Here is a 10,226-nt window from a genome sequence, read left to right as displayed (position 1 = left end):
GCCTTCCTGGTCGATTCCGGCGACGAAAAATATATAAAACCTAGGGTTTTCGGGGTCTCTGGACTCGATGGTGTGGTCGGTTTTTCGATTTGACGAGCGAAACGAAAAATCAGAAGGTAACATAAACCTAAAACGGGTTTAATTGTGTAAAAAACATTTAAATCGAACCCTAATTCAATTTAATCACGCAATCAATCAATTACAGTGTATAATCATAAAAAAAATAATAACAATGAATTATTTTTAATCTTTCAAAAAAGATTCAAACGCAAACGGATTCGCGGTAAAGACGGAATACTAGATCCAATGGCTCTGATACCAATGTTGGGATAAGCATATATTCACAACATATATATTTATCCGAATAAGTAAACGGGTTTACGGGTTACCTCTTGTAGCGCGGATCTCGTTCTTGATTTGCAGCGGAATGATTCAGATCAATCACCCGATCTAGTATCACCGGTCAAGCCTTCAACCACGCCAATAGAATTGGGAGAGGAAGACAATTGGTTCACGAACTAAAGCGACGACGAATCCCAAAGAGAGAGAGGGGGCGGCGGCCAAAAGGAGGAAGCAGGAGAGAAAAATTCTCTACTTTGTGTTTTTGAGATACTGTATCTCTAAAACCTAATTTATTATTCTCTTAGAATTAGTATTGGTTAGAGTTTCTATTTTCTGAATAAATAGATAACCTAACCCTAATTCTTATTGGGTTTGGGCCCATTCCATTTCGGGCGGGCCTAATTGGATCCATATCCAATTAATTCCAACATCTAACAAAAAGGTATATTTAATAACATTTAAAATATATGAAAATTCAACTAAAAAACAAAGGTTTTTTTTTTGTAAAAGAAATTTAAATGATTTTCTATTAAAAACAGTTATTTTGAATTCTTTTTAAATACTTTTTGTTTGCTGTTTAGAATTAAAAAGCAAAAAATAATTCTGAAAAATGGAAACAAACAAATATTTAGATAGAATTATTCAATTTACGACGTAAAAGGATGGATGGTAAATAGGCAAATGTATATATGAAAATATATTTTTCTTCAAATAGGAGTTTCCAAAATTTAAAAAAGTGATCTTAAATGAATATATATAGATATATTTTCTTAAATTGTGAAGATAGAATTACTTTGATAAATCATCCTCTCTTATTAATCACATGCATTTATGAAATACGTTTACGGTTAGACAAGTGGAGCTAATTGTGACTTGTTGTGTGTGAGTATCTTAATAAGAATATTTTTGATACGTAATTCATAAATTTTTATAAAATGGAGGTATTATGCAATTTAATTTCTCACTAAAAATATTATGGTAAATGTTATGTTTACTTTGTTTTTAACAAAGTAAACATTACTTTGTGTGTTTTCACCATTGGATTAATTTTCTAATCCATCATCCAATGATGAAAACACACCAAGTAATGGTACTTTGTCAAAAACAAAGTAACCATAGAAGGCACCAAAATATTATACCTTCTATTCATATTAATTATTTTCTAACAAAAAAATATTCATTTCTAATTTATGTGATTTCAAAACAGTGGTGTATTATTTTATTTATAGGAATATTTTAGCAAGTATAACACTATAATTATAATATCATAATTATTTTTTTTCTTCAAAAATATCATAATGATATTTTATTCATGTATTATAATTTTAAAAATATCTATTGTGAAATTGAAGAAATTGTTTTTACCATATTTTAATTTTTGTATTTGGCGCGGGTTATTCATGTTGAGTTAATGAGTTTTAGGTTAAGATTTAATGAGAAAGGTATATTGATAAGTGATATATACACTAAAAAGTTAGTTTAGAAAGGAAAGAATAAACAAGTGATACACACAATTTTAATTGAAACTAACCTATTAATAATTATAAATAATAGGTTAATTATCTTAGAGATGATTATGAGGTAATTATCTCGCAAGATGATGGTAGGATTGAACAGTGAGTCATATGCGAAACTGTTGAACTTAGCGCTAGCCAGATGCTTGGTGGGAACATTTGTCACTTAATCATCTGTAGGAATAAACTGCACATTGAGGAATCCTACAGCCACCCGTTCCCTAACAAAGTGATAATCTAGTTCTATGTGTTTTGTCTGGGCACGAAAAACATGATTAACAGTGAGGTAAATAACACTAATATTATCACACCATAGCTAAACTGGACGTGGGATAGAGAAACCAAAATCACGTAGGAGTGACTAAAGCTATAACAACTCAACCGTTGTAGTTGCAACAACCTTATACTCGCTCTTTATGGATGATCGAGCAAGGGTCGGTTGTTTACAAGTATGCCAAGATATCATATTACTCCCAAGATACACACAGAAGGCACCAGTTGATCTCCGATCATCCGGACATCCACCCAAATCACTATTAGGGGGCGTTTGGTTTAAATTCCAGAATCGGAAACAGAATCGGAATGTAATGGAATCGGAATAGGAATGACTATATTATTTTATTTGGTTCAGTCTGGAAATGGAATCAGATTTCATTAATGTCCTTTGGTTCTATAATAATTGGAATCAAAATCAATACTAAACTTATTAAATATATTTTTTAATGATATTAAAAAAATTTAACACAAAACTAATTATTTATTATCAATATTTGAATTATCAAATTGAAATTTGCATGGAAATATAAAAATTTGGATTCATATGTAATTTTGAATTTAAATTGTAATATAGCATTGCAAATTATATCTGTTTAGATAATTCAACCAATAATCCTATAGTTAATTCATTACCTTTTTTTTCTGAAGAATATAGTTAATTCATTACTAACATTTTTTTTCAGTTTAGAAATTATGTTTACAATTATGTAGGAAAGATGAAACGTGTAAAAATGAATTAGTAAAAATAATAGTTCATGGGGGTTTGAGGGGAATCAATATTGATTAATGGGGGGAGAGGTGGGAATAATGATTCCCAAAAGTAAGGGAATGTGATTCCCATTTAACGTTATTTTTTATTAAGGTATGCAATCTTTCCATTCCTCACTCTCTTGATTGGGATGTGGAGCTCCTAGATGAATTATTCGTGCAAAGGGATGTTACTGAAACATCAAAGCTTCTAGCTCGGTATAGTAAAAAGGCGAATATGGTGATTTGGCAAGTGAACCCTACATGATCTTACTTGCTAAATAGTGCATACAAGCTTGGTGTTTCCTTTGATGCAACTGGTCAATTCCATGTGTTTGGCGATTGAATGTTAATTTGGAAAGCATAGGTCCCTTACAAGGTACCGATACTTCTCATGGAATCTGGTGCGGAATTGTCTCCCTACTCGGATGAATTTAATCAATTAAGGAATGGAGGGCCCTAGTCACTGTGTGTATTGCGGGGAAGACATTAAAGACTGATGGCATTTATTTATAGAATTCCCAATGACAAAATAAGCGTGAAGAATCACTGGGCTTTTAGACGGGGTAGCGGTTGCAGCAGCTAACACCACAAGTTTCAGCCAATTCTTCTTATCCATTCGATCCAGATTGAATAGAGTGCAGATTAGCAAATTCCTTATGACAACATGGAGCATCTCGCGGTCCAGGAACGAAAAGCTTTGGTAGCGCATTATCACACCCCGAGCACATATATTTTTTTATGGTGCTGGATACGTTGTGCTCTTGGGCCCGAGCTAAACAGATGAAAAATGCAGTAGCTCTTCAGCAAAATCCTACAACCTTCATGTTATGGCATCCACCACTTGTCGAAATCGAAATAGGAGCAGTGATACGAGATGCCACTTTCTTCCATTCCCCTCCCAGAATCGAAATAGGAGCAATGATACGAGATGCGAATGGAAGCTTCCTAAGCTCGGGGACCTCGGTACTGTAGCTTCCATTGCGAGTTAAGGAGAGTGAGATCCTTGCAATTATCCAGGGTATGGAATGGCGCGACAAATCAAAGGTTGCAATATGTAATCTTTGAAACTGACAGTAAAGTAGTGGTAGATGCAATCTATTCGAAGCTTGAAGCTTTTATAGAATTCGATGACATAGTCAGACGATGCCGAGCCTTATTACAACAACATGATTTTTACCCAGTCAATTTTTTTGATCGGTTGGCCAACGAGATAGCTCATGCTTTAGTCAACTCTTGTCGTGGTTATTCTTGTGCCATGTTTCTTACTATTCTATTAGTTTGATTTAGATTGACTCAATTTTAGATCGGATTAGAATTTGATTAAATGGCTAATGAAGAAATATTTACACAAAAACACACACGTGGTTTGGTTGGCGCCCTTTGTTCCCCACTTGTCCTCAACAATTGTGTCCCTCCCTCTCCCTTTTCTACTGCAATGCAAGTTGCAACAACTGCTTTGAGAGCTCTCGCACAGTCACAGTGTCACACGCGACACTGGCAATTTCGTTATTTCTGTCAAAATCAATGTCTTTTTTATTCACTCCCGATTTCCTCGGTCCCATCGCCAATCTTCTATAAATCCACTGAACCCCATTAGAGAGAGAAAGAGATAGAAACTGAAAGCTCAAGAATTTACTGCTCTTGAGCTTTTAATCAGACGACGAGGTCAAAGAGATGTTGAAGATACCCTTTAATGCTACCGATCAATTCCAATCCCTAGCTGTCCAATGCAGATTCCTATCACATCCCCTTAATCACCCGCATTTTACTACCCGACATTCCAAAGCCCTCGTTTTCTCTTCCCCTGTTGCTAAGAATTCTTCCCTTCACTCTCTTGTTTCCGATGGTGGCGCCACTCGTCTTGATTCTCCCTCTGAAAGCTTAGCCGATCGTCTCCGCTTGGGCTGTTTGGCGGAGGATGGTTTTTCTTATAAGGAGAAATTCATTGTTAGGAGCTATGAGGTTGGGATTAATAAAACTGCCACCGTTGAGACCATTGCTAATTTTTTGCAGGTATACTTCAATTTCATCTTTCACTTCCTTCGCTGTTTATCTGGTCTTTTGGGAAATTGGGAATCTTCTAGCTTTAGCATTGAGCATTCATGTATTATTCCGATTGAATTATGGAATTTGGGGAAAGTTTTAGATCTTTGGACTCTGGTATCTTTGTTCAAATTAATTGCATAATTTTGAGTACTGTGTTGTTGCATATGCTTAACAGTCTCCTTTGATTCAGAAATTGTTGTTTTCTATGTCTTTCTGCATATTTATTCGATTCCACACCCATTGTGAATCAGCCTCTTTCTCTGCTTTCATGTAAATTTACTTATTCTGCTAGAGGAGGAACACTACAGAATTGAAAATTCTGATGTATGCAGATTTTGCACGAATTAAGGGTCTTTCCATTTTCTATAGTATGTTTTGATGATGGATTGCAATTGATTGTGTTTCCATATCATTGCTGCTTAATTTGTGCTATTAATAGAATCATGCTAGACCTGAGTAATTGCGGTTCAAAGTTTCAATTGTTTTCTCCACTTAATTTTGTTTTCTATGTTCTGCAGGAGGTTGGGTGTAATCATGCTCAGAGTGTTGGATTTTCAACTGATGGATTTGCTACAACAACCACCATGAGGAAAATGCATCTCATTTGGGTAACTAATCGTATGCACATCGAGATATACAAGTATCCTGCTTGGTGGGTTTTTAATTTCTATTCATAAATGATGTTAATTAAAGTTCTGGTTGTTATAATTTTGCTTAGTGGTTGAAATGTGGTGTTGTGGAGCAGGAGTGATGTAGTGGAAGTAGAAACATGGTGTCAAAGTGAAGGAAGAATTGGAACTAGACGTGATTGGATTCTCAAGGATTATGCCACTGGTCAAGTTATAGGGAGAGCTACAAGGTGCAACTTTTTAATATTCTTAAATTTTCATGGCTGGAGATTGAGTTTGTTCGATGACTTGACTTCTCCCATGTTTCAAGCTACATGTTTTATATTTTAATTTTTCACTATATAAGCTGCAATTCAAATAAAAATTCAGTTATGTATACCCTTTAGATTTCTGTTAAGTGTTAACAGGATTTATTTTTTTCTTTGTATGATAAGATTATCTGGTCCAGCGTAAAACTTAGCCACATCTTATGACATGAACCATAATATAAATATTGTTGTTGTTGTTGTTGTATGATAAGATTATCTGGTTTGGTTGCCCGAAAATATGCCTCGACGCTTCTCCTCTCTAGCTTTGTATATTTTGTTTCAGGAAGTCTTTGTATCAAGATGTGTTGTGTTTAACTTAATTGTATGATTTCAGCAAGTGGGTGATGATGAACCAAGACACTAGGCGGCTTCAGAAAGTGACTGATGAGGTTCGAGATGAGTACTTAGTTTTCTGCCCCCCTGAACTCAGGTGACTTTTCATTCTTTGTCACCCAAGGCTTGGTTATAACTGACATATATAAGTTAATTTTACTTAACTAGCTACCTTGCTGAATTTGATTCCTTGTATTGTTAGATAGCCTAGAAAGTCCTGTAGATATCCAGAAAATATGTATTCTTTTATCTGCATGTGAATGTATTGAATTAGAAAATTGTGGCGACTGTTGCGTTTTTTATGCTTTGTTTGGAATTACACTGGCATCTCCCCTTGTCTAATTTTTGCTGATTACAAATCAATGATGACCTTTTACAAAATCACATTGAGAATGGCACAGACACGATCATCAATACAAACTTTTTCTGTGGGAATTTTTATCTTATTTTACACACTCAAATCAACATGTTGTTTTAGGTTCCAATAGTACACCTAAAATCATATTAAGGGTGAAAGGCCGTGAAGAAGTATGAAAATTAAGAAATGTTCATAACACGGGTTACTTAGTTTTAACCCAGCAATGTTTGCTGGGAAACTTTGCACCTAAGGCTGTGTAAGATCACTTGTCATCATAGTTCTGATATACCATAGAATGAAGCTTCAACTTCTTCCCTGCCACACTTTGTTTTCCCCATCTTACAAGATCCACTATAACCTATTTAGTGATGTTATAGTCATAGTTGTTAGTGGCACACACGTAAGGCTTAAGGCGCACAAGGCACTAAGCCGAGCGCTGTAACACCCCAAAGGCAGGCACTGTCACACAGGAGACCGCCAAGGCACGCCTTTCTGCGCCTAGCCATGGTTATAAGAGGCACGCCTATTTGTCACATGGGTTTTTTAGGGTTTTAAAAGAGTTAGATACATGTCTATTCTCCACTGTTAGATTTAGGCTCATTACAATCATATGGCTCAGATTTACACATTCTAAATCTAACGGTGACTAGCCAAATTCACTTGGTCAGTCACTGACCAGGTGAAAACCACCATGTCCAAAATAAACAACAAAAAAAGAAAGAAGAGAGACTATGAAGAAACGCACACTACAATGGGAAAAATAAAGAGAGAAGCCGATAACGGGAGAAAAAAGAGAAAGGACAACGTCAGAAGAACTTGAATTTGAAGCTATTAGTCAAGTTAGGATTTACTATTTAGTTAAACACTTGGACTTCAGAATATGGGGGTTATCACATGTTAGAATTTATGATTAAGAATATTGTCATGTATTTATTGAATTTTGATTTTAGAATTTATCATTTCTTATATTTTACATATTATCATTTGTGGTTTTATATATTTTTATTGTTTTTATTGAGCCTTGCGCCTTCAATAACTGTAGTTTTAGTTTATTTCAACTGAAAAGAAAAGAAGAAAGTTCTGAAATATAAATCCTCAAGGGCAGTGGAGCAAGTACAATATGAACTGGGTGCTTCTTCTTTCTTAAGAATTTTATTTTGCCTGGTTCATGTCTTATTTTGAGATGTGAGAGATATGGCGGATCTCAGTGATTCATCTTTTTTTTTTCTTCTTCTTCTGGCCATCTTCATTTTATTTGCTAATGTCACATTTTAGATGATGATAATCTTCAAAGCTTATAGCATCTGCCTATTTCTTATATTGCTGTAATTTACAGATTGGCATTCCCAGAGGAGAACAGTCTTAGCTTGAAGAGGATAACAAAGCTGGAAGATCCCGGTCATTATTCCAAACTAGGACTTGTGGTAATTCATCTTAATTCGTCAACTCTATCCCTCCCAACATATGCGTACAAGTTTGTTTCAATTCTTTTAATTTTATTCGGTTGAGTAAGTTTGCTTTCAAATCTGCAGCCAAGAAGAGCAGATCTAGACATGAATCAACATGTTAATAACGTCACCTATATTGGATGGGTTCTCGAGGTATGCCAAGGCAACTGAAAATATATCCAATTTTTTCCAGCCATCATTACTTAAAACTCGTATCTCTCTTAATGACAGAGCATACCTCAAGAAATCATCGATACCCACGAACTTCAAACAATCACCTTAGATTACAGGAGAGAATGCCAACATGATGATGTTGTTGATTCACTCACAAGTGTAGAACCTAGTGAGGATACAGAAGCTATTTCCCTGCTTCAAAGAACAAATGGGTCTCCTTATACAACTGCCGGAAACCACCATGATAACCGAAACTTTCTACATCTGCTTAGATTATCAGGTGGGCTTGAAATAAACCGTGGCCGAACCGAGTGGAGAAAGAAACCCACCAGATGAATGGAAGTTGGAAATGAATTGATTTGGATTTTATTATCTACTTGTTTGCATCTATGAGAGTTTTACCAAAGAAAAAAAAATAGGCTGTTCCTGGTTTCTGCTGGTTTTTTGTGCTTGTTTTTCCCCACTTACCCAGGAATGGTGTTCTAGTTTTGTTGTGTTAGGTTACAGATTGTGTTAGGGAGTGTGAATGGAAACTCTTTTGTAATTGTTACAACCACCTCACCAGCTCAATGGTTCTATTGTTGTACTTTATTAAGATGACTCCTGGATTATAGGAAGTTGAGCCACTCAATACTTGGCTTTGTTTTCATCAAAAGCTTCAACCTTTATTCACTCAAAATCGAATATGAAATTTCCATAATCTCCAGGTGGACCAATGAATGCTGTGAAACCTCTGATTGGCCCCTTTACATGAGCAAAAAGAGGGGTTCCTTTCAAGTACGGCTGAAGATTAAAAATCAAATTATGTTCTCTCATTATTGAGATATGATATGAGCAGTGGTTGAGATATTGTCGCATGTTTCTTGGAGATTGAAACCTGAAAAACACCTTTATTTCATATAATTAGTACCAAAACCCAATTATTTACTTGGGATAAGGTTTAAATTTACTACTAACGTTTTCGGAGAAAAATGGGTGAAATTTTGATCTTTAACATTTTTAATTTGGAAAAAATAATTGGGCTCTGAAAAGTATCTGGAGTGGTGACAAATGTGAGTATTTAGAACTCGGTCTCCAATATGGAGATTCGGTTTATCTGGCCACTATCGGATGTTTGGTTCGTCTTTCTAGAAGTGTGATTCTTGTGATTCTTTCTGACTAGAGAAACTCAATCATATTCTAATTAGGAGTCTATGGGATGCGCAATTATCTTCTGAATTCACGGAATCTGTTTGTTTCCATTCTGAACATGACTTTCCATTCCTATTATAAAGTGTCTTACTCCTAGAAAAGATACAGTTTTATTTTGATTGCAATATGACTTTTGATATTGATATTTTACTCTTAAGATATCACTAACTTGAGCATCAGAGAGTATATTGCTAAGATCTGATCAATCTATAGTTTGTCTAGCAAGAACATCAAAGGAATGTAGAATCGAATCTTCTAAGGAGCTATTCGGATCCACATAAGGAAATTTTCTCAAATGTTATAATTGGTGAGGTGAACATGGACCTACAAAATCATTATGAGTTCATCAAGTCTTTTTTTCAAAGAAGGACATTATCATTCCAGAGAGTTAGAGAATGATCTTCTCGTCATTGGTAAGGTGAAGGATGGGGTAGAGCAGAATCAAGTTCATATCACTTTTGAATCCCAGCACCCAACTAAGAGAGCTAGATTGTCAAGGGTACAAAAATTATTCAAGAACAATATGATTCTCTAAACCATCCTTTTTCATCTTGTAATCACATGATAGAATTACATGCAAATCTTTTGGCCATCAAAGAAAGGATGGAAGGATATCTTGCCGAGAGAATCTTGGTGGACACAAACAACTTAGCCAAATTGATTATCAAGAATGTCATTCGAAAGATGAAAATGGAACCTAGCATGATAGATACTCTATGAATACTTGTGGTGGGTTTAGGCGAACCGAGAGTGCATGTAAAAGGTCGTGTTAACCTAATATGTGAATTTGGCGATGGAGATCATAAGTGGGGCGCAAATTGCTAGTTCATTGTAGCGGGCGTGGCCCCGATTTATAA

General features: G+C 35.3%; 1 protein-coding gene across 1 annotated transcript; it reads left to right on the top strand.

Annotated features, from left to right (window-relative positions):
- The first annotated feature begins 4,469 nt into the window (after positions 1–4,469).
- LOC136230553 (oleoyl-acyl carrier protein thioesterase 2, chloroplastic) lies at positions 4,470–8,809 on the top strand. Its single transcript, XM_066019657.1, has 7 exons — positions 4,470–4,895; positions 5,447–5,580; positions 5,674–5,787; positions 6,200–6,295; positions 7,893–7,980; positions 8,089–8,157; positions 8,236–8,809. Exons 1-7 carry the CDS (start codon positions 4,557–4,559, stop codon positions 8,512–8,514), a joined length of 1,119 nt encoding a protein of 372 aa, XP_065875729.1. The 5' UTR covers positions 4,470–4,556; the 3' UTR covers positions 8,515–8,809.
- The last annotated feature ends 1,417 nt before the right edge of the window (positions 8,810–10,226 follow it).

The sequence above is a fragment of the Euphorbia lathyris genome, chromosome 5, assembly GCF_963576675.1.
Source record: "Euphorbia lathyris chromosome 5, ddEupLath1.1, whole genome shotgun sequence".
Classification (NCBI taxonomy): domain Eukaryota; kingdom Viridiplantae; phylum Streptophyta; class Magnoliopsida; order Malpighiales; family Euphorbiaceae; genus Euphorbia; species Euphorbia lathyris.
The sequence above is the reverse complement of the archived record's forward strand: the minus strand, read 5'-3'. Positions and strand labels throughout refer to the sequence as shown.